Consider the following 22,189-nt stretch of genomic DNA (forward strand, 5'->3'; position numbering starts at 1 on the left):
GTGACTAGCATATGTAGACACCCCCACAAGGAAATCGAGAAGCAGCGGTGAGCGACAACAGAAGAGAACGCACCAAGAATGTCAGACATATAGGTATTAAGTAGACTGTGATTACCTTAATCATGGAGAAGTGACGACCTAGGCACCCAGAGCGTTGGCCATGAAGGCAGCCAGCTCCTTCGCCTTTTGCCCCCTCGTCATGGTGAAATGGTTCGCGCCTTGCAGGACTGTGATACCACCAATGTTTTGCGGTCCGACGAGGGTATCCCATTTATTTGGCCCAAGGTCCGTCCTATTGCTAAGAAGCCAGACCATTTCCCTGGGATCCTTACTCCCGTCGGGAGCCGGCTCAGGCCAGGGGTCCGAAGGCTTAGAGCAGACGCCGTCCTTGGCCCAGATAAGGTACGTTTTTGGCATTTTCGTGGCCAACTGGTCGTCGTTGAAGGGGAGCGGAACGGCCTTGTACGCGTCGAGGGAGTCAATAAAAGCTAGGAAGTGAGGGAGAAGCCAGGCAGGTGGGGCAGCTTTGCCCTCGCCAAAGAGGCCGATGGTGTTGAAGAAATTATATAGTCGGGGCGGAAGCTTTTCAAGGCCGATGGGGAATGGTGAGTCGAGGAGAAGTAAACGATCGACTTCTTCGCCTTCCTGGAGGATGAGAGTTCGGGCGGCATCGTAGGCGCAGATGCCACCTGCGGACCATCCACCAAAATTGTAAGGACCTTTTGGCTGTCGTCGGCGGATCTCGGCTAGATAGGGGGCTGTGAGTTCATCCAGGCCGCACTTGAGCTTTTCCGGTGTCTTCATGTAGGGACAGTTGAGTCCGTACACGCAGACATCTGGGGAAACACCAGGGATGGTTGCATAGGACGTCGCAGAGCCGGAGCCGTCAGGGAAGAGAAAAAGCTTCTTTGTAGCTGTCTTTGGATTGCCTTGCAACAAGATGGATGTCGCTGGTGGATGAGCACCACTTCTGGCCGAGTGTGTGTTTGGTATCTTTGCGGAAACCGTGTCCGGCAGCACAAGAGGTTGTGAAGCACCCGTAGGGCCTGGTACGGCCTTTGGACTTAGGCCCAAGGCGTTCTCAATTTCAGAAAGGGTCTGATTCTCAATGAAGAATTCTCCCGGAAGGTCCGTATTCAAGGACTCTCGAATCCGACCCAGAACGGTAAGGGAAAGTAGCGAGTCCATTCCCATGTCTCCCAAATTCTCGTCTGCTTTGATGTCTTCTGCAGGTACGCCTATTTCATCCGCTAATATGGCTCGGATCTCTTTCATGGTATGATTCTCCTTAACCTGAATGACCTTTTCGTTTGGTGGTGATAGAATGCCTGGGCACACCGGACTTGATGTCCCAGAGGAGACCTCGCCGTTGAACGAGTATTCGGATTCGGGCTCAGTAGAGGATCCATCGGTTGTTTCTGACGGGCTCATTTGGGTCACGAAGCGTTTGAAGTCGCGAACCGTCGGCTGGTCGATGAAAACAGATGAATCCAAATCAAGGTTCAACTCTTCCCTATATCTGCCTGTGACTGTCAAAGACAGTAGTGAGTCGACGCCGTAGTCTGCGAATACTAGATCATCACACATATCGGCCTCAGACAGGCCGACTTCCGACGCCAGAATGCCGAGTGCTCGTACTATCACACTCGGACCTGCAGACTCTCTCACGAATGATTTAGTGGCAACTGGTGGGTTTTGTCGAGCCATAGTGTTCTTAATTGGTACTTGCAAGGGGGAGCTTGAAGGCCGTGCGGGTGTGCTCCTGGCCTGAGGGGTCCCAGCGGGGGGAAGGACTGTGTCAAGGATCCTGCGCGATAGAGCTTGGAACTAACGACAGGTGTCAGCAGCAATCTTGAAGGGGGGTGAAACCGCATAGCGTACCTTAACACCGCCATATACGGCAACAATATCATCACCCTCGAATATATAGACATCACCAGCCCAGATAGAGTCTCGCCATGGCTGCATTCTCACATAAGTGCGATAAGTGACATCAGGTGAGAACTTTTTCAGGCATCGCATGGAATCCCACCCGTGGTTGACAAAAACCTGGTTCTTCGAATCTGTTCCATCGCTAGCATTCATAATAAAACCAGATAGGTGTCCAAAACTGTCAATCCAATATGGGTTGCGATGGAAGTTGGCCCGCGTCGCTTGCAACTTGACTTGCGCGGTAGCCTCGTGATGTTCGCTGTCAAGAATGACCTCTCTAATTGATTGGTAATTGTCACCGTAGTCGACGAGCGTACTGAAGAGCTTATAGATCATCCCCCTCTGTAAGCGATGAGCATTCCCTTTGACGGCATTATCTTCAAGAAGTTCGATGCTCCGCTTAATCAGGTAAGAGTTCCGTTTCCACTCCCCTTCAGAGGCGGCGCAGTCAAAGAATTTGACTTCACAGTGTGCATGGTCCTGGAGCTTTTTTCCCTCCGGTGTCACAGAGTAGACCTGCACTGATGCACTTTGAACGGCCCAGTTGGCCGTTGCAGAGACTCTGAAAAGCTCCTTTCCGGTCTTTGCAATGAGAGGCTTAGGGACTGTCATGTTACACACGTCTAAGCCTAGGCCGTTGAGATCAGGCTTGTACTTCTCAATGAGATATTCCGCCAGAGTTTGGGCAATATCGGCATACAAAGACTTCAGAGCACATCAGTACGGACAGTTATGCAAGTTGATATGTGGGGAGGGGGATGCTTACCGATGGACAAAGAGCAGCCCCGTTGACCTTGTGGTGCTGTATCACTTGATTAAGTTCAGGATCCGCTAGGTCATTCTGTACCACCACTGTTGCTGATGCCTCGTCATTACGGCTCTCCATTACTTTTTGGGCGGAGGTCGTCAAAAAGGTTGTGTCTTGGGGAGCCTCTGCCGCGCACACAGGGGCACCCTTCGTCAGGCAGAAGTTATTGCTATAAGGGATCCAGTAATTCTTCAAATCCCACTTGTAAGCAGGCAGTGGAAGCACCCGATGGCTAGAGTCGAAATCCTGGTGGTATTGTTTCCAGTTGATATCAATTCCCGCTAGGTGCAGATTCGAGAGACTAGTGGCAAGAACCGTCCATGCGTCTTCCTCCCGTCGAAGAGACGCGACTGTAGTTGCCTGTGGCCCAAGCGTGGCTTTTACCATTCCTGAACAGATAGTATGGGGCCCAACTTCGAGCCATTGAGTACGATCATTGCTCAATCTGGCAGTTCGTATAGCTTCAAGCGCGCTCAAGAAATTGACGGTCTCCCGGCAATGCTTCACCAAATACTTCGCGTTCAAGACATCGCAATTGGCCTCAGTTATTACTTCACCAAGAAGAGCTGAAACGAAAGGTACTGATGGCTTTTTGAAGCTGACTCCTCTCAATATCGATCCTAGGCTCCCAAGTATAGGATCAACCTGTGCAGAATGGAAAGCGTAAGGCACGGTCAACATGGTGGACTTCAGCCCTTGCTTAGAGCATTCTGAATTGAGTTCGTTGATGACAGCTCTGGGGCCACTAATGACTGTTTCAGAGGGCGAGTTGATACAGGCAATATTGAGGTAATCCTCGTTGAGGAACTGCCTAACCGTAACAAGGGAAGCCTTGATAGCCACCATAGCGTGTGTTCCAGCTTCGCACTGACTCGTAAGAAGCTGGGCTCGACGACCACATGCGTAAATGGTATCGCTCGGGGACAATACGCCGGCAGCATTTAGGGCTGCATACTCTCCAAGGCTGTGGCCCAACACGAAAGACGGTTTTATCCCCAAGGAGGACCAAAGGCTTGTCAAGGCCATCTGCACGCATGTAGTCCCAAGTTGCACCACAACAGGGTCCATTTCGCTCAGAGGCACAGTGCCATCTACTAGAGGGAGAATAGAAGGTAGATCCTGGCTCTGGCAGATGCAATCTAAATGTTGAATTGTATCCCGGAACTGAGCGCACCCTTCATATAGTTGTTTCCCCATTCCCGCGTACTGGGCACCTTGTCCAGTAAAAAGGAATGCAACACCAGGGGCCTCGGTAGGCACAGGGGTAACATCCTTTCGGAGACTTGCACTTAGAGAGTCAAGTAGATTCTGTAGATTGGATCCTGTAGCGGCAATTCGGAGAGGGTGGTGGATGCGGCGCGCAGTGGTAGTGTACGACAAACTCGGGAGAATGTTGTCTTCTTTGACCCCGAAGGATTTTCCTTGGTCGGTAAGATACTTAATTAACGACTCAATATTGTTCCTGAGAGCTGTCTTTGACCGCGCAGATACAGTGACAACATGGACAGGTCGAGTGTCTTGCGCGGCGCAATCAACAAGAGGAGCATCCTCGAGCAAGAGGGCAGTATTTCCACCCGCGGCAGAAAAGTTGTTCAGAAAGACACGGCGCTTTCCAGACGATGGGCGATTCCAAGGAGTGGGCTGAAATGCGATGTGGACGTTTCTTTGTGCTAGGTCAGTGGGAAAGTTGTGGTTGATTTTGGTCTTGATCCCACAATGTGGTGGTATCATGTTTTCCTGCATCATCAAAAGCACCTTGACGAGAGAAGTCACGCCCGAGGCTGATTCGCCATGGCCTATGTTGGACTTAGCCGAGCCCAGATGAAGCGATTGGCCCGGCCCACGTCTGTAGTCTGGAGCAAAGACATCCAAGACCGATTGCATTTCCACGGCGTCACCAGCCTGCGTACCAGTTCCATGCATCTCCACGTAGCTAATACTCTTTGGGTCGATGTTCGCTTCGTTAAGCAGCTTCTTGAAGATAAACGCTTGAGCGCCCACATGAGGACGAGTAATCGAAACCGCCTCAGCAGAATGGTTGGTATAGGCGCCATTTATAACCCCAAGAATTGGATCATTATCTGCTTGAGCATCTTCAAGTCGTTTGAGGATAATGGTACCGACCCCATCAGCCCTGCAGTAACCATCGGCTCCGTCATCGAAGGTATTGCAGTTACCGGTCCTAGACAAGAAATGACCACGGTCAAGACCGGCATGGTTGTCTGGATTGGTTAGGATGTTCACACCGCCAGTAATAGCGGCATCGCAGTCATTTCTCCATATCGAATTGCAAGCCAAGTGGATAGCGGCCAGACTGGAAGAACACGCTGTATCAACGCTGACACTTGGGCCACTGAACTTGAAGAAATAATTGATCCGACCAGGTGTGAAGGCGCGGTTACCACCAGGGATAAAGTAGGTATCAATATCTTGCCCACTGTTGATCTCACGGTAGTCATCACTTGTCATGCCATAAAAAATCCCGACTCGGTCTCTCTGGGTCGAGGGAGTGCTATCGGGCACGAATCCGGCCATTTCTAGGGCTTCATATGCTGTGAGCAATGCAAGACGTTGAGCAGGATCCGCTTGGAGTGCCTCGCGAGGGGACATGCTGAAGAAGCGGGGATCAAACAGGCCGGGCTCCTGGATCCAGCACCCGTAGGGAACTTTGCTTGTATTTTTTTGGGTACCGGTGAGATCGACATGGCTATCAACGTCCCAGCGATCTCTTGGGACTTTTTGGTGCACGTCAAGGCCTTTATACAGGAGATTCCAGAAGTCCTGGGGACTATCAGACTCGGGAAATCGTCCTGACATCCCAATGATGGCTATCTTGGAGAGATCTGTCCTGCCGGTGCTATTAGATCCTTGGGTCTCGGTGGAGATGTCACAAATGCTTCCATCCACCTCGACATCGGGTATGCCGGCTTTTCTGAGTGAGTTTATCAGACTCTGGGTTGCCGTGGTAGAGATTGAGTACACTTTCTTGGTTGCACGATTGCCCATTGATCCGAATATTGATATGCATGCATCTGTCACCTTGTCCCAGCGCATTTGACGGAGAAGAATCTCCTCCAGTGCAAGTTGAAGAAAATCTCCCATACTCTCGGTTGTAAACGGCTTCCCCGTGTGGCCCGAGAGAACCGGGATACGAAGATTATACTTGCACACAGCGTCCGTATCGCAAGCTCGAAGAACGCTTTCAACGTCTGTCTTGTCGTACATATGGGAAGCGTGGTAGGGGCCGTGAATCGGTGCTATAGAGGACTTTTGTTTTGGAAGGGTGGTATTAATGAACTGAGTGAGAACGAGTGGTGGTCCACTGATAGTCAATGTGTTTACACCCACTGCACTTATATATGGTTGAGACGAAGGAGGGATAGCCTACAGGTATTCAATAAGTGGTTCCCTGTATCTACCAAACAGACACTTACATGTTGGCCAATAAACTTAGCGATCAAGTCCAACCCTTCACTTTCATCCACCCCAGAAACCAAAGCCGACCAACTGAGGGGCGCTGCTTGCTCTCGGTCAACTAGCTCCCGGGCACGAAGAACACACAGCCCAAGTCGGAGCGCAATAACAACTGCTTCAACGGCCGGGGCAAGAAGCTCCCCGATATTACTTGCGGAACTAACAGCGGCACAGCTAAGCATGCCTGTGCACAGTCCAATAAGGCGGCTCTCTGAACCCGAGGGATAAGCATGACCAAGGTCGCCATGATAGCTAGGGGTGATTAGTAAATCATTTAGATGAGCACAAGGCCCAGATATCCAGGGATACCATACTTGATAAAGCACCCCAATTGATAAATACAAGTCAACGCGCTCTCCAGCGCTGGGTTGCCCCGGTATTCGCAATGCCGTGCTAATAGATCAATGACACTCGTGAACCGTGGGAATATACTGCGCTCAGCCGGCGGAAGGCGAGCAATTTCCTGGCGTAATGCATGGAAGCTCTGCTGAAAGAAAGCTGAAACGATGGTGTGATTCTTTGCTTGTAACAGACAACGGAGCCCGACCTCGAAATCACCTGTCTGATCTCCGAAGAGATAGACATAACACGAGCCCTCCATGATGGGAAGGACGGTGTCGGAATCTGTCATCAGAACGTTCAACTCCAGCTGAAGTCCACGCCTCGGTACACGCGATTCTCGGCCCGTCGCACGCTTTATATTGATCGGACGACTCTTTTGTTCTTTCTTCTCCCCACAGAGCGGGTCGTATGACTTAGGCCAACTATACACATCACCGACTCTGGTAGTTCTAGAACCAAGGACGAGGCAGGTAGCATTACCGAACTGGCCCAGTCGGGCGACTGGAATACAACAGTCGCTATGCTGTGGGCCATCGAGTAGAATATCCCTGCTTCTCCTTGGTCGAGTTCTGAATCGATAATTCTAGATCAGTCGGGATCCAGCGATCCTCCACTTTTCTGCTGCCTTAGCGCAGCGATCAGGAGATTAGCAGAGCTTGTCATGATGAAAGGCAGCCGGCAGTTCCCGACTCCAGAGCTCGCGAGATTTGGCTTGCAGATGACCTTTCCATTCCCTTGTCCCGCCAGCATTGTCGAACGAGCATAAGAGGAAGCCGAAACCAGGCTCAAGTATACTTGATGATACCAAGAAGACCAAATTCTTCTACTAGTAGACAAGAAGGAAACAAAATCCCCGGGTAGATTGGTCGCTGGTGTCACGAAACTGGGAACTCGAGCCAGGCGAGTTGGTTGCCGCATGCGGCGATCAGAGACAGTCACGTGATCCTGCGGGTTGGTAAATGAACATCATCATCGAATCATCTCACTCCTCCCTCGCGGCCCGCAGTGCCGAAAGAAAGGACCAGCCGGCGGAATTGGTCACTCTCAACCAAAGACCCTGAGAAATCGGGAGGCAATCGTCAAGTGTGCTTAGCAGACCCATTCCCAACCCATTGGCCATCTATACCAACGTTACATTAAGGGTTGAAGATGACAAAAAGCTTCGGAAAAAAACGTCACCACTGTTGTAAAGTTCTATGGTCCGGCCTTAATGATCGCTCGCTCTCGCCTCTTGAAGTACATGAAGGCTCATACGATAGGTGGCTTGGTGGCCATATGGTCACCGTGCTGTTGATACGCAGAAAAGGCCCTATTGTTCCAGGTTCTCATCGGTGTTTCCATTTTTATCGAATATTTATAAGGCATCGGGCAAACTCCATTCTGTGGGTGCCTTGATGCCTCGAGACCATCTAGGCCACAAGGCCCATGTCATAAGGCTCGTAAGGACTATGACTTTTTGGCCCTGGCCGAAAAATACACTAGTTGTAGTGAGCAAAATCAAGATAGACACCCATCGAATGCCCGTATGTGTCCGCGCAGGGTTGTAGCGGAAATGTTTTCCGGGCTAAATTGCAGGCGTTTGCGTCAAGCTCGTGCCACTTTGCAGCTCAAGAACGGGCCTGGATCAAGTTCACTTGTTGTGGTGATGCTGCCAAGCGAAATTAGTGAAACGTCAGAGATCGCTCAAATGTCTTTATTTTACGCTACGTAAGAGAAAATGTTGACCGAGCCCTGCTATGCTGCGTCACTGTGCGTGGTATGCGCTTCCCCCAAGTTTTTGGTGCAACATGACAGGGCATCTATCCCTACTCAGGAAGCGATATTAGTGGGGTTTTTCTTTCTGTCTTCATTGAAGGGATATCTGCAACCTAGAGTTAGAGCATAGATGGGCTTCAAGCGACAGAGTGCAGATGTTATCTCGCTATTCGAACCGATCCGATACCCTGGAGACGAGCGCCAGGTTGATGCGGTGGGCGGCTTCGGGATGTCATTGCCGGGGTGCCTGCGGAGTGCTGTTAGCGCACGACGTCCATTTTAGCATCAGCATCAGGCCATCCGCTGAGTTTTCGTGTCTAAATTAATCGGTGGCGCCCGCAAACGAGGGTCGTGCCGAAGTGCCAGGTTCCGACCATGGATTAAGATGCGGGATCGGAAGAGAACCATGGGGCGAGCCGTGCCTGGTAAGGCTGTCTGCTCACGCTTTACCACAACAACGAGTTAGAGTGCAGACGGTAGCTCTGGCAGTTCCAGATAATAGCTCCAGTTCATAGTCATTGAATCTACCGGTAGATAAGCTGAGATCAGGAAAGGGCGGGAGTGAGGCCAAGAGGATGAGGAGGAACGCGAGGAGAGCCGGGGACAATAAGCTTATCGATAAGCACACCCACGCTAGTCCCAAAGCGGCACCCACGTAAACACCCTGACGCCCCAGTCCAGCGCCAGCAAAACATTGGCCGGCGGTGGTCGTTTGGTCGTTCGGGCCTCACCGTCCATCTTGCTGTTCCTTCGTCCGCAGCTTTCAGCTTTCAGTTCCTCTTCTCCCTTCCTCCTTCCGCACTCGCCTCTCTCCTCGTCATTCCTTGTCTTTGTCTTTCCTTCAAAAACCGGGGCGGGTGTTTCTTCAAATTCTCAACTCCCGCCCTCTCCCCTCCTCTCTGATCCCTGGCATCCTGTCATCCTCCGCTTATGCTGCGTACCATGCTTCAAACCCCAGCCAGCTCCTACTATCCTCGTCCCCCAGTGACTGTGCTTCCCAGTTCAACTGACCGAGTCAAGTGGCTTCTTGCCAACCCAATTGAGCCATTCACGCGCCCTTGCCTCATTTGCGTCGCTTCTCATCAGCGTGTCAGCTGTACGTACCCTCTCACGGGCGCTTAGTATTCTTCAGCCGCCGCGATGCCACCCGCCGCTCCTCAGCTTCCGACTCGGTTCCCGTGCTGGTGCCGAGCTGTATACTCATGGGGAGGAGAAAGCAAACGCGATCTGGGCTTTGTCGAGGGTGACTTGATCGAATGCTTGAATGCGGGGGACGGTCAATGGTGGATGGGTCGGCTGCGGAGAGACCGCCGCATGGTTGGATTGTTCCCTTCCAATTTTGTCCAGGTGCTGGAGGAGAATTTCGTTCCCATGAGCCGGTCAATAAGTCCTATGGGCCCAGCAGCCGTGTCACCAATCACAAACCCCACCGCAGCTCCTAAGAAGCAGAAGACCGTGTTCAGAAAACCGTTCCAAGCTCATAAGGAAGCTCTTGCTCCCTCGGGCGGGAGCTCGTCCTCGACATCACCGGTCGGGAGCACGATCCCCCAGACTCCCCCGCGAGACGGGAGCCTTTCGAAGAAGACAAAGCCGATGCGCACCCCAACTAGCGCGGTCAAACAGAGCTCCCTCTCTCGCCCTCTGTCAATATCTCGACCTCCCTCGCGCGGCGTTTCGCCGCGTCCACCACCCGCGCAGGAACCCGCTCCTCAGAAACGCGAGGCCCCTACTCGCTCGCACACCCGTCCTCCATCTCTTGCAATCTCACCGCAACATCAGCTCTCCGAGATCTCTCAACCCTCCCCTCTGTCTCCGTCAATCCCTGTGCCCCAACACCATCTCCAGCTGTCACACCCTTCATCTCGTGAAATTTCCCCACTACAGCTCGCCGAACGTGAAGATTCCCCACCGCCGCCGCCGCCTCACCGAGTTGCAGTTCGCCGCGAACCTTCCCCGAATATGCGTGTGCCGCAGCAATTGGATATGAACGATCGCTATGTGGTATTCGCGAGAACACCCTCACCAGCTGCGCACTCGGACGCCAATGGCCAGACACCATCACCGCTGCGAGATGCAATGGAAGACGTAATGACATCCCTTGAGGATATGGGAATGCCCCGTGGCTCACACTCGCCTTCCCTTCAGCCGGAGTTTAATCATCCCTGGTCACCGGATGCTTACAACTCTCTGCCAGATGAACACCACCAGCAGAGGATCGATCGACCACTGACCTCGTTAGGAATAGAAGGAGAAGGAGAAAGAGACTATTACAACCCTAATACGAACCATAGAAATAGCGTCTATACGCACAACCCCTTTGTTGAAGGCCCTCCACAAATCAACAACTACGTGCAACGCATGGAGAGCCGACTCCGCCAAATGCAGGAACAAGGCCGCCGAGGCTCCGAGGATATAAATCCTGCAGACGACGATGAACCGGCCCCGCCACCGCCGCCGAAGCATGTGGCATACCATGGACGGCACAACTCCATACCCGCACATCATCCGTCACTCAAAAGCCGGCGGTCTAGGCTTGACCTCCGGGATGATCTGCTAAATCGAAGCTACACCAACAAGTCAAGTACAACAAACTCTTCTAGTGGCGTCCAAAGCAACAGCACCAACCAGACCTCCGGCACCGACAGGACGAGTCAAAGTTTAATGAGTGGTGCCTCTGCTGGAGGATTTAGCGCCACGAGTGCCGGAAGCTACGCGAGAAGAGGCATTGAAACAGGGGAGAGGCCAAGCACGGCAATGGATACTTTCCGTGCAAGGGGCTTCAGCGACCTCACGCGCATGACTCGCCCGGAAACACCCGTCAGCGGCATATCGTACCATTCGAGCCACAATACTTCACGCCAAGGTGCATCTTCGGCCATCCCCTGGTCAGCTTCGGCCACCACGCCCGAAGAACCGACAAGCGTCTTTGGCGGGCTCTCGACTCCCAAGGCGAAGAAGCAGGGTTTCTTCAAGAAGATACTGGAGTCAGCTAAAACCGGCGCCGCCAATGCCAGAAGTAGCATTGCCGTTGGACAAAGCGGGGGGGCTTATTCCCCTACGAAAGGGAGAGCGATCTCACCAATCCGCTCCTCGCACTCGCACCGGGAGGCCGCCGCGCGGGAGATGGGAATGGGTAATAGCGCGATAGACTGGGTACAGGTTCGACGCGATGTGAACCGTGCAAGCTCCCCGGGTCGAAACGAGAGGGTTGAAAGAGCAGAGAGGTGTCAGATGATGGACCACCCGGTAATTTATGCAGTGGAGGAGCTTTACGACACTGCAGAGGGGGAAGAAAGTATTGACGGCCTACCGATCAGCGAGCCTACCAATTTCGGTACCGTAAATCTCACACTTGTGGACAAAAGCGCACGCTTCGTGAATAGCCTTCCTCCAATGACTAATCCAATGAGCCTTGCTCAAGGATATGTCTGCCGGCCTTACAAGAGCGACGTGCAGAGGTTACGAGCCATATTTACGTGGATAAGCGAGAAAATTGCCTGGGACGAGCCAATCGAGGACATCGACACCGACATCGACTTGAAACGCGTCCTCCAGACTAGGAGAGGCTGCGCTCAGGAGGTAGCCTATCTTGTGAAAGAGATGTGTGCTGCGGTTGGTTTACACGCGGAGGCAATTGAGGGTTTCCTTAAGACTCCGGGCGACATGTTCGAATTGGACAGTCTCTCGCGCCCCAACCATTGGTGGAACTCAGTACTCGTCGACGGTGAATGGCGCTTCATGGACTGTTCGCTAGCAAGCCCGACGAACCCACGAAGGAATCTATACGTGACTACGAATATCTCGACTGCCGAACCCTGGTATTTCCTCGCGCGTCCCCTCGAATTGTGCTATTCCCATGTGCCCCTTGAACCCGAGGGACAGCATATCTGCCCTGCCATCTCTCCCGACGTGCTCCTCGCGCTACCGACTACTTGCCCCGCATACTTCAGAGAGGGTATACAGTTTCCCGACTATGATACGAGTGTCTTCCGGCTAGAAGGCTTAGAGGTCCTCCAGATTCGTATCCTAGTCCCAGCGGATGTAGAATGCGCCGCCGAAGTTGAGGCACCTGCGTTCGCTCGAGACGCCGACGGGGACTTCTTTGAGAGCGGAGAGGTTGTGCGGAAGCGGGCCCTCGTCCAACCTGACTGGGTTAATGGTCAGAAACGCATTACCATCAAAGCCGTGCTGCCCGGCGATGAAGGGCAAGGCATGGTCAAGATCTACGCTGGCAAGAAAGGGCTTATGCACTCCAGCCGAGACATACCGCACCCCCTTGCTTTCGCACTTCCAATCATCCACACCGGAGAGAATCCCCCCTATGAATTTGTCCTACGCCATCCAACACCTCATGCCCAGCGCCATGACTTGTACATCATACAACCCCAGTGTGCCAAACTCGCTGTCAACAACACTTTCGTCTTTGCCGTTCGCCAGCATGCTTCGTCTCCCACCCCCCAGCCAGCTAGCACCGAGAACAGCTTCAGTGGGCGGGTCTCTCCATCCGTCTTTTCTCGGCCTGCAAGCGCGCTCAGTATGGTCTCGAGCACCGTATCGACGGTGTCAAACGAGTTTTCCGCGTCGACGTCGGCCATCTCATCCACACGGTCCGGCTCCGGGAGAGAGAAGCCTGCAAAACTAGCCATTCAATCGCCGTCGGGGAAAATCCTGCGACTCACGCGCAAAGCTGACCATATGATAAGCAGTCCTAACCTCTCCGAGTCCCCTAGCGAATGCACTGCCGATGGCAGCGTGTGGGAAACTGTCATCAAAATCGGCGAACGTGGCGTCTGGAGAGGCCTGGTACTGGCCGACCGCGTCGCGAGGTGGTGTGTATTTGCCGAATGGGAATGTTTCTAATAGTCTGCTGCGTCTTTTTGCCATCAATCTTTGGCTTTGATCTCGTTTGCCCTATTGCATCTATCTGATGGGACTTGATCTAGGTGCATCGCGCGCATATCACTGCTACCAATCTACATGACTGGAGTTGTTGGGTATTTCTGTTGCCTCTTTTCAGGATCCGGTGTTCAAAGTGTGTTCATTTTTCGTTTCCAGCATCCGCACCCTTCCACTGGTATTTGGGTACTCGCATATTCAACGGAAGGCCTCTGGCTGTGCTATAGATTCCAGTTCCTGTCTCTTCCCACCGTCTTTTGATTGTTTTGAGTTCTCTCTTGGTGTCGCGTACCGATCGCGGTACAAGATTAGCATGCTGCAACCATATCTACTGTTTCCAGATAGGAATCCAGCTGTCACGTAGCATAATAGCATTCCACCCGCCACAGTCGCCCAGAAGATGTAGAATAACTCCGTCAGAATTATCTCATGTCAAACCGCCTTATTCACCGCTTATGATACCATCGTCCCGAATAGGAAAGTGCAATCCCCCGCCCACAATGTCTCGAACACATGCAGGATTGTCCAGGCCACTGTCTCCAAATTGAATTTCTCATCCTCAACTTGAACATCTTACTGTGTCTCCCCCTTTGCTCTCTTTCCCCAGATGTAAGAAGCAAAGTAAGTGGTTGTTCCCATCCAAGCCACTGCCACATACTTGCTTGAGCATCAACTGACATATACCGAGGTCGAGCCTACTCATTTGGTCACATACCAGTATCTCGTGCGTTGCAAGTAGCATAGATCTATTTAGTTCTCCCTATTCTTGTCTAATATTATTGAAGCACACGGAGATATGTCATCAAAACTCCAACTCCCAGAGCCCCTCGCGGCTCTCCCGCGATATAACGTGCTCTACCCCTTCTTCTCGCCAATCCACCCGCTCCAGGCTTTCTCTTCACACGGACCAGGAAAAGCCCAGATTTCTCTATACGCGAAAAGAGAAGATCACTCCTCGCCGCTTGCATGCTCGGGGAACAAGTATAGGAAGCTGGAGTACATCATCCCTGATATACTTAGCTCTCAGCCGAAATTTGGTTCTGGAGTTGGGGGTGAACTCCCCGCTATCCCTGGTTCTGGTGGCGAAGGGAAGAAGATCACGACCCTCGTCACGGAAGGGGCAGTTCAAAGTAACCACACTGTGCAGGTTGCCTCTGTCGCGCGGAAAATCGGGCTTGAGTCCGTTGTTCTCCTGCATAAGGGGATTGGCGGGGGGTTTAAGGGCGCAGTTGATAGAGAGACGTTTTTACGGACTGGGAATGTCCAGGTTGTCCGGTTACTAGGGAGCGATGTGAGACTTTTGGACCCCCCGGGTGGAACGAAAACCGAGGACGATCTTGTTGAGGACGTTTTAGCGGCGTTGAGGAGGGACGGTAGGAACCCCTACTGGATTCCGTCGGGCGCGAGTTTGCATCCGCTCGGTGGGCTGGGGTATGCACGGTGTGCGTTTGAGATTGCGGCTCAGGAACAGGATCTTCCTTCTCGTGGCAGCGAGCAGGCGAGGTTCGATTACATCTTCGTCGCCTGTGGGAGCGGAAGTACAGTTGGCGGCATGATTGCCGGGTTCAAGCTGTTAGAGAAGACAGAGAATCACCAAAACACAGGACAAGGGACGAAGAGACGACCGCGCCAAGTCATCGGCATCCTCATCTCGCCCACGAAACCAAAAGCGTACCATGAGGAGAGAGTCCTCAGGTTCGCCCGGGAAGCCGGCGCGAGGATCGGGTTACACCCAGAGAAAGATATCACAATGGCCGACGTCCGCCTGGATGATCGGTTCTCAGGCATAGGGTACGGGGTGTTCGATGAGCAGGGAAAGGAAACCCTGTCATTGTTCGCGGAGAAGGAAGAAATCATCCTTGACCCTGTGTACACGTCAAAGGTTGCAAGGGGTACATTGCATTGGGTAACAGAAGGAGAGATTGCCAGGGAAATCGCCGACACCCAAGAAGGCGATGAACAGCGGCAGATTAACGCCCTATTCATCCACACAGGTGGACAAGCCGCATTGAATGCATACGCATGCGTCTAGGCATCTAGATCACAAGGGAATCCCGTCCGAAGTCAAACCGCATTGAATAGAATCGAATCTATCAATTAAACATACATCTGGAGAGAAAAACAATTGAAAGAGAAATAGAGGAGAAAGGAAAAGCTCAAACTAGTCGTACACTGTCTCAATCAAGAGAAGGGGCTTGAATCTCAGCCCTCGCGAAGCACAATCTCCGGGACAGAGCCAGAAAGCAGAAAGAACCAAGCACAGCACTCCTATCTTCTCCAGATTCTCCATTCGTTGATACACCGACAAGAAGAAGCGCAATGACAGACCGCAACACCCTTCGGATCAGCAGTATAATCTTGCAGAAGAAAAAGACGACCTGACTCCACAAACGGAAAGGGAGAATAAATGGATAGGCATCTCAGGAACATCAGACATAACGAATCATACACTGCGACGTTGAGGAAGTTCAAAAATGCTCGTGGAGATTGCCAATCCCCCTCCGCAGAAATTCGCCGAGGAGATGGAAGGAGCGGAGTTGGCCACAAAAACAACAAACTTGGTGGAACAAGAGGGGAGATTTAAGCCGCATCAGTACTAACTCCAACTTCAGGCTCAGGATGGGCATGGCCATTGACTTCGTGCGATTTGTCCCCCTCGCCATCAGGCGCCGCCGGAGAACTTTCCCTCTCGTTGCCGACAACGAGAGCTTCGAGCGCCTCGTTGGCGTGCGTGTTCTCCATGGGCTCCGGATCTTGCTCTGGTTCTTGGTCATCCTGGTTGGTCAGATCGGCAAAGACGTCATCCAGATTTTGCCGTGGACTGCTACCAAATGGGTTCGAATGATCAACATCAACACCCGGAGGTCCGCTTGTAGTGTTTCGCGAGTAGCTGGGAGGGCTGAACAGAGGTGGGTTGAGAGAGTGATGGGCAGAAGGAGATGGAGAGCGCGGAGGAAACGATGGTGAATCCGCAGCAACATGTGGCAGGAAAGCGGATGATTCGGGCGCAAAGGCGGACGTGGAGTCGCTCGCGGGAAGTGAGTAGCTTGCAGAAAACGGATATGGAGCACCTCGTGAGTCGTTTGGCGTCAACGTCGGCCCAATGCGTGAGGGTTCTGCATTAGACTCGTCGCCGGGGCCATGTTGTGCAGGCTGAAGAACGGCAGGCCGACTAGGTTGGGAGTCAATAGACTTGCGCTTAGCTGGGTTCTGCTGTTTGGGGCGAAGGTGAGGAGGCAGATCTTCTGGTCGCTCCACGCCCAGCTGGGCCATGATCTTCTGCTGTTTCGTTGGGCGTGGTTTTCGGGTCGAGAGAGATTGTTCCAGAATTGGTGGAGGATCCGGAGCTACAGGCTGCCACTTATGAATTTCCTGTCGGAAGAGGTTTGTCTCGTACGCAAGTAGAACCTCGGCTCCTTCGATCTTACGGAGATAGAAGATCAGGGTGGGGACTTCTTCGGTAGTAGCACAGGCAGCATTCGTGTTGTTTTGAAGAAATTCACGGAAAGTGGAGGCTTGGTGGATGATATTCTCGAGGACCTGCTCTTCATCGGGTTGGAAAGGAAGTTGGAACATCTCGGCGCGCCACTCTTGAAGATCCTCTAGTTTCGGGCGAGCAGCATCTCGAGGAATCTTTTGCCGCCAATCGCAGATGGGACAAGTGTATTTATCGCATTCCTTGACTTTACCCCGGGCGATCTTCAGGCACTTTCCATGGTACCTATCACCATAAGCGATGAAAAGGAGAAACGGAGGAACGGAAGCTTACCATTCCCGACAAATTTCACACTCAATCATCATCCCAGCTTCCGAATGTCTGCAGATACAGAAAACATCCCGCTTGGCCATTGACTGCCCGCTTCCCCAGATAGGGTGATGTTGCGATGTGGAATTGAGGCCGTCTGGGCTGTTGTCTCTTGACGCTGGCTCCACTGGTGGTCGGAAACGATCTTCCAGGTCAAAGCAGTAGGAGTTCCGCTTTTCAACATACTCCATGTGAGATTTCAGGATGTGGAGAGGAGCATTGGCCTTCCCAAACAACTTCTTCCCTTTCCTCATCCAGTCCTCGTGGCGTTTCTGCTCGCGCTCCAAGTCAATCGCACCCGTAGGTCGGCTGTTCAATTCCTCAAGAGACTCCATCAATTCCCGTACCTCTTTGTATTTCGGGCGGTTCCTAAAGTTATCATCCTTGCTCCTCTCATATAAGTTTTGTATCCGTTTCTGCGCTTCGCGTTGTTTAGTCAATATGGCATCTACGGCAGCGAGTGTCTCGGGGGAGACGGGAAAGCGAGTCGCCTGTGCAGATAGAGCCTCCAGCTGCTGATAATGGACTGCCTCTACGGACATCAACTCCTTGGCTTTCGCTTCCCAAGCCTCACCATGACGACATAGCTCCTTAAAGTGCGAAAGGTGTTCGTTTGTGTCCGATAGTCCCAGCTGTTCGCCAGCCAAAATGAGCTCCTGGCAATCCTTGAGGGTCAAGTACTGATCGCGCTTCCGTCCTGCTTCCTCGTTCCACTTCATCTGTCGCAAAATGTGTTCGAGTCCCTCAACCTCGGGTATTTCCACGTTGAAATTCCGGGAGTTCTCCACAAGCTCCTCCATTTCCTGTACGGACCGGACATGGGGGTTCATGAGCGCAACGTTAACGTCCTGGCGGAATTTCTCGATCTCGCGGGTTTTCTCTTCCAGAGCCGCCATCTGTGGACAGTCGAATGACAGTTTATCAGCCTCTGCAAGAAGGGCGTAGATATTTTCTACCCTGCGAACTTCACGGTCACGGTCTTCCAGCTGCGAGGCCTTGGAAGTAGTCTTGCGCCAAGCTTTCTCGTTCTTCCTTCGGTTCTGCTGCTTTCGCGTAATGTAGTTGGTTGCTTCTTCAACCCATTTATCGCAGCGCTGAACGAAGGCCGCAAGATCTTGGAGACCAGGTAAATGGTATGGGATTTTCTCACCTTCATTAAGTAGGCTATGAAGGACCTTCAATTGGGGCTTCGGCTCATCTTCCAGGACCTTGTCCAGTTTTTGCCCCCATGCCTCCGGAATCCTGGAGCGTTCCTGAACCTTGAGAAGCAGGTCTTTCAACTCATCATCGCTCGCACGGTAGCGCAAAGTGTGGTTGGGGCCAAGGAGTTTTTGCGCCATAGGCTCTCCACAGCAATCATGGGCGTCCAAGTGTATCAGGCAGAGTGTCTTCCCGGACTTGTTGCAGTGGAACTGCGTTAAAAAGATGTAGGACTTGCAGTACTGACATTGGTATTCATCCTCGGGAAGATCCTTGTTCTCAACCACAAACTTCAATTGGCAATCACCCGTGCCAGTAGAGTCTCCAGTATACAGAGTGCAGTTATGAGATGCTGCCTCCCGGTGGCGTACAGCGAATGATGCCCGCTCGCCTAACTCTCGGGAAGCTGTTCTCTGTAGCGCTGGGGCGAGCCATTTGGCAGTCGAGATCGACGTATCTCGCGCAGCTGCCGTGAATAATAGCTCGTCATGCGAGAAGCATGGGTGCCTTCGAAAGGCCTGGAGACGCTCTACGCCCATTGCTCCGAAAGGTTCCCAGTCCACAGGGGCAAAATTCACAGCTTCGTTGAAGTTGAAGCCATGGTTGAAGCCCGCATGGTAGGCCTGGGGGAAGGTAATGACAAACTGCCCAGCCCGTTGATCGAGAGCGTAGACGCGGACGCCCGCGGCTCTCAGCTTATCCGGAGGCATTAATGTGACAAGCTGGAAAAGCAAATCAGGCTGGCCCTCGAAAAGCTCAGGAACGGCCTGCCGCATTGCTTCTTCAAACGCCTCAGCATCAGCTCCTGGAATTCCGTACCAGGTCTTGGTCGCTCCAAAGTGCTGGTAGTTTGCAGAATACGCGTAGTGGTCCTCGTTGTGCCAGCAAAAGGTCGAGAAACACATGCCAACGTAAACCCAGGGAACTGTCATGCCCGAGATATCTGACTTGATATGGCGAAAGAGAGACTCTCCATGGAAGGGTAGGTTATTCAAGTTCCACGGATCCTTTGAGTACGGATCGAGGGGATTACGTTCAGTGGTCGGGAATCCGCTGCCGTGGGTGGTCGAGTGGATATCGGCGCCGTATTCAACTTCAACAGTTTCCGTGAGGCTTTCGACGAGCTTCCAGAACTCTTTTTCCACATCATCCTCAGTTTCTCGCCGATGGGTGTTGAGAACAGGGTCGAAGGGTAATTTAGAGGAGAAATAATTCCTCTTGAAGTTATTCGCCTTTTCCTGAAACTGCTTCAAGGAGTAAATGCCGCCTTCCTCAAAGCCGAATTCTCCTGTTCCAACCAAGCACTTCGGACAGTGCCAATCAAATTCAGGGATATGATGCAAAGGGGGATCCAAGCAATATCGATGGAAGCCGTTGTTGCAGCTGTCGCACACCAGGATTGAGGACCGATCCTCAGATTTGCCACAAGTCTCACATTTCTGAATATGTTGTTAGTGATCGGCGCATCTGGAAAGGACACAATTACACACATCACCAAACTTTCGTGCGTCGCTCTTCCTCGAGCGTGAAGGAGCTGGTCGAAGAGACGTCATCTGCGAGCCAGCAACAGTGGGCAAGGGTGCATCTAGCGTAGTTACATCAGAATCTGTCCACATTGCATTAAGTTTAGAGAACCAGGAACCCAGCGACTTACCCTTTCGGAGCCTTTTGCTCCGCCGCCCGTTCGCATCCAATTCTCCCCCCTCCGCTTGGAGCCCGTTTTCAGTGCTAATTCCGCGCTTCATGGACTGGCCGCCATGACCATTAACTGGCGTACCATCCTTTGGATGCTCCGCCACAGATTTTGGTGTGAGGGATTCAACTTCGGTTTCCCGTTTCACTGTTGGTGCGCTATTCACAGCGATAAATGATGGCGACCGATTAACAGCAGTAAACCCACCAGCATTTACAGGTGTGAAGCCGGATGCAATCGGTCGAGGTGGAGGCGTGGGATCGACTGGTGGAGTGGGGTTTTTATGAGGAGTTGCGGCAACGTCCCTTGGAGTATTTTGAGCTGCGGTGGGAGGGGCCACCATTGGACCTTGGGGTGTCGCCGACCGCGTGTCATTCTCAAACGGAGTCGGCTTCTTTGGCATAGGCGAATGATTCGGCGAAGGTGTATAAGGGCCACCATGCTCTAGTTCGAGCTGCTGTTGTACCCCGGGCTTCGCGACACGTAGATACTCTTCGTAAGGCTGCAGCCATCTCTGATAAGAGTTTTTGAGAGACGTCGAGAGGGAAGACATGATCTTGCCGCTATAGCCGAGGTCGCGACCGATCTCTGCCCACTTCTTCATCTTACAGACCTGGTCAAACCCACCGCGAACCTCGACAGCCTTTTTCAGCCTGTATAGATCAAGCGGGCGTTTATCGACGCTTGGGAAACGGTTCAAATTGTTACCGTGCTGCTTGTGAAACTTGGCCAGTTGGTCAAGGTAGTTCAAGTTTGCACGGGTTCCTGGGTCAGGGTCAGAACTGGGCTGCGGAGTACCACCGGCAGCAAGCAACGCTGAACGCGGGGGCATACCTCCTTCGACCGAATTAAGCTCCTGGCGCCGGGTCTTGAAATGAAATCGCTGAAAGAGATAGACCATTAGCTCAGAATTCCGGCAGCGCCACACCGCAAGGGATGAGATGAGTTCCGACAGTGACAGGAAAAATCATGGGTATAGCTGGAGTGTTACGCTCGTAGCTCGTACCTCAGTGTCAATTGAAAACGTTGGCTGCCAGTTCTCTGGCGGAATAATTCTGCAAATGCCATATTTTTTCCCTTCCGGCGCGATTTTCCGAATGTAAGCCTCAGGATCCCTGAATTCTTCCTCGGTTGGACGGAAGGTAGGCGCCTCCTCGACATTATGAGGGCGGACTCGTTTCGTCGGCTCGCGGGGCCCATTCGGCTGTCCTCGTCTTTCAACCGTTGACAGGTCGAGGGGGGCGGATCGTCGTGCGCTCAAGGGCACATTGTGGGAATGGGACGGATGGGTACTCGAGGAGCGAGCGGGTTGACGGCTCGCTGACGACTGGATGCCTGCTGAGTGTCCTCCCATTGCGGCCGGAGCCACCATGTCTTCTAAGCGATCGTCGAATTGAGGTCGAGGGAAGACGTGCGCTCGCGTTTATCGGAGAGAGAAGGAATCCAGGGTCCAATGCGAAAACCCCATGAGAGAGTGACTAAAGAATAGTGAGGTAAGTCACACGAGGGAAAAGTGGAGAAGATCTTGAGAATACGTCAAGCGGAGAGACCGGGATGGATGATGAGGTGTCGAGAAGGTGAAGAGGGGATATTGGAGGAGTGGGTGGATGATGATTGAAAGCGAGGAAGAGTAGACCACGCGGATGTCGAAGGGAAAGACCGAGATGAGCCCAGGAGGGTTAGTGTGGAGTCTCGGGAGAGCAACGAGAACAAGCACAGCAGCTCAACTCGGGGCAGTCAATGTTGGGCAGGAGACTAAGAGTCGATAGAAATTAATTAGTGGTCGTTAGTCAAGTAAAATAGCCAAGTCAATGCCCACGAACAAGATGGGAGTGAGCAAAAGCGACGATTGGAGGGATTGATAGAAGGAAGAGGAGTTGACTGGTTCGTGAGCAGGCAGCCCGGGCCGAAAAGGGAAAACTAATGCTGGTCAAGGCCGTCTTAGGGTGGTCTGACCTACCTTGTATTGACGACTGAATCAGAGATCACACAAATGAATGAGAAAGGAGACGACTCGACAGAAAGGAAAGAATCGAAAAAATTTGCCAGAGTTAACTTTGGAGCGCCAGAGTCGAGTCGAGCCTGGATATGATCAGGTTCGACCAAGATTCCGGACTTCTGCCTCAGGCGCCTTTTCCGTCGTATTATTGGTAACTCCCGATACGGTATGGAAAGATATACCAGTAGTCCGCAAACAGCAACCGAGCAAAACCCCCATGGACTCCAGGGCTACGCAAGAACGATGCACAGAGGAATGGAAAAGACCAGTCCTGCTTCTGGTGGT

General features: G+C 52.5%; 3 protein-coding genes across 3 annotated transcripts; 1 reads left to right on the forward strand and 2 right to left on the reverse strand.

The window, feature by feature from the left end:
- Positions 1–16: 16 nt before the first annotated feature.
- Positions 17–6,994, reverse strand: pksP (polyketide synthase alb1). Its single transcript, XM_071026385.1, has 5 exons — positions 6,529–6,994; positions 6,175–6,466; positions 2,699–6,124; positions 1,882–2,637; positions 17–1,827 (listed from the first exon to the last, which is right to left on the reverse strand). The coding sequence occupies exons 1-5, from the start codon at positions 6,843–6,845 to the stop codon at positions 139–141; spliced, it is 6,480 nt and encodes a 2,159-aa protein (XP_070882304.1). The 5' UTR covers positions 6,846–6,994; the 3' UTR covers positions 17–138.
- A 2,457-nt stretch (positions 6,995–9,451) lies between these two features.
- BJX67DRAFT_374653 (putative SH3 domain protein (Cyk3)) lies at positions 9,452–15,239 on the forward strand (the record flags this gene model as incomplete). Its single annotated transcript, XM_071031579.1, has 4 exons — positions 9,452–9,925; positions 10,025–13,099; positions 13,345–13,393; positions 13,993–15,239. 4 exons carry the CDS (start codon positions 9,452–9,454, stop codon positions 15,237–15,239), a joined length of 4,845 nt encoding a protein of 1,614 aa, XP_070882305.1.
- Positions 15,240–15,787: 548 nt separating this feature from the next.
- BJX67DRAFT_374654 (putative PHD transcription factor (Rum1)) lies at positions 15,788–21,277 on the reverse strand (the record flags this gene model as incomplete). Its single annotated transcript, XM_071031580.1, has 5 exons — positions 15,788–16,928; positions 16,977–19,651; positions 19,703–19,797; positions 19,867–20,788; positions 20,912–21,277. 5 exons carry the CDS (start codon positions 21,275–21,277, stop codon positions 15,788–15,790), a joined length of 5,199 nt encoding a protein of 1,732 aa, XP_070882306.1.
- Between the last annotated feature and the right edge of the window lie 912 nt (positions 21,278–22,189).

The sequence above is a fragment of the Aspergillus lucknowensis genome (genome assembly GCF_044049455.1).
Source record: "Aspergillus lucknowensis strain CBS 449.75 chromosome Unknown BJX67scaffold_53, whole genome shotgun sequence".
Classification (NCBI taxonomy): Eukaryota; Fungi; Ascomycota; class Eurotiomycetes; order Eurotiales; family Aspergillaceae; genus Aspergillus; species Aspergillus lucknowensis.

Coding starts and splice junctions, on each gene's coding strand:
- pksP (XM_071026385.1), bottom strand. CDS start 6,845: ATGACAGATTCCGACACCGTCCTTCCCATCATGGAGGGCTCGTGTTAT. Junction 6,467..6,528: donor CAATTGGGGTGCTTTATCAA/GTATGGTATCCC, acceptor AATCACCCCTAG/CTATCATGGCGACCTTGGTC. Junction 2,638..2,698: donor GGGCTGCTCTTTGTCCATCG/GTAAGCATCCCC, acceptor TGTGCTCTGAAG/TCTTTGTATGCCGATATTGC.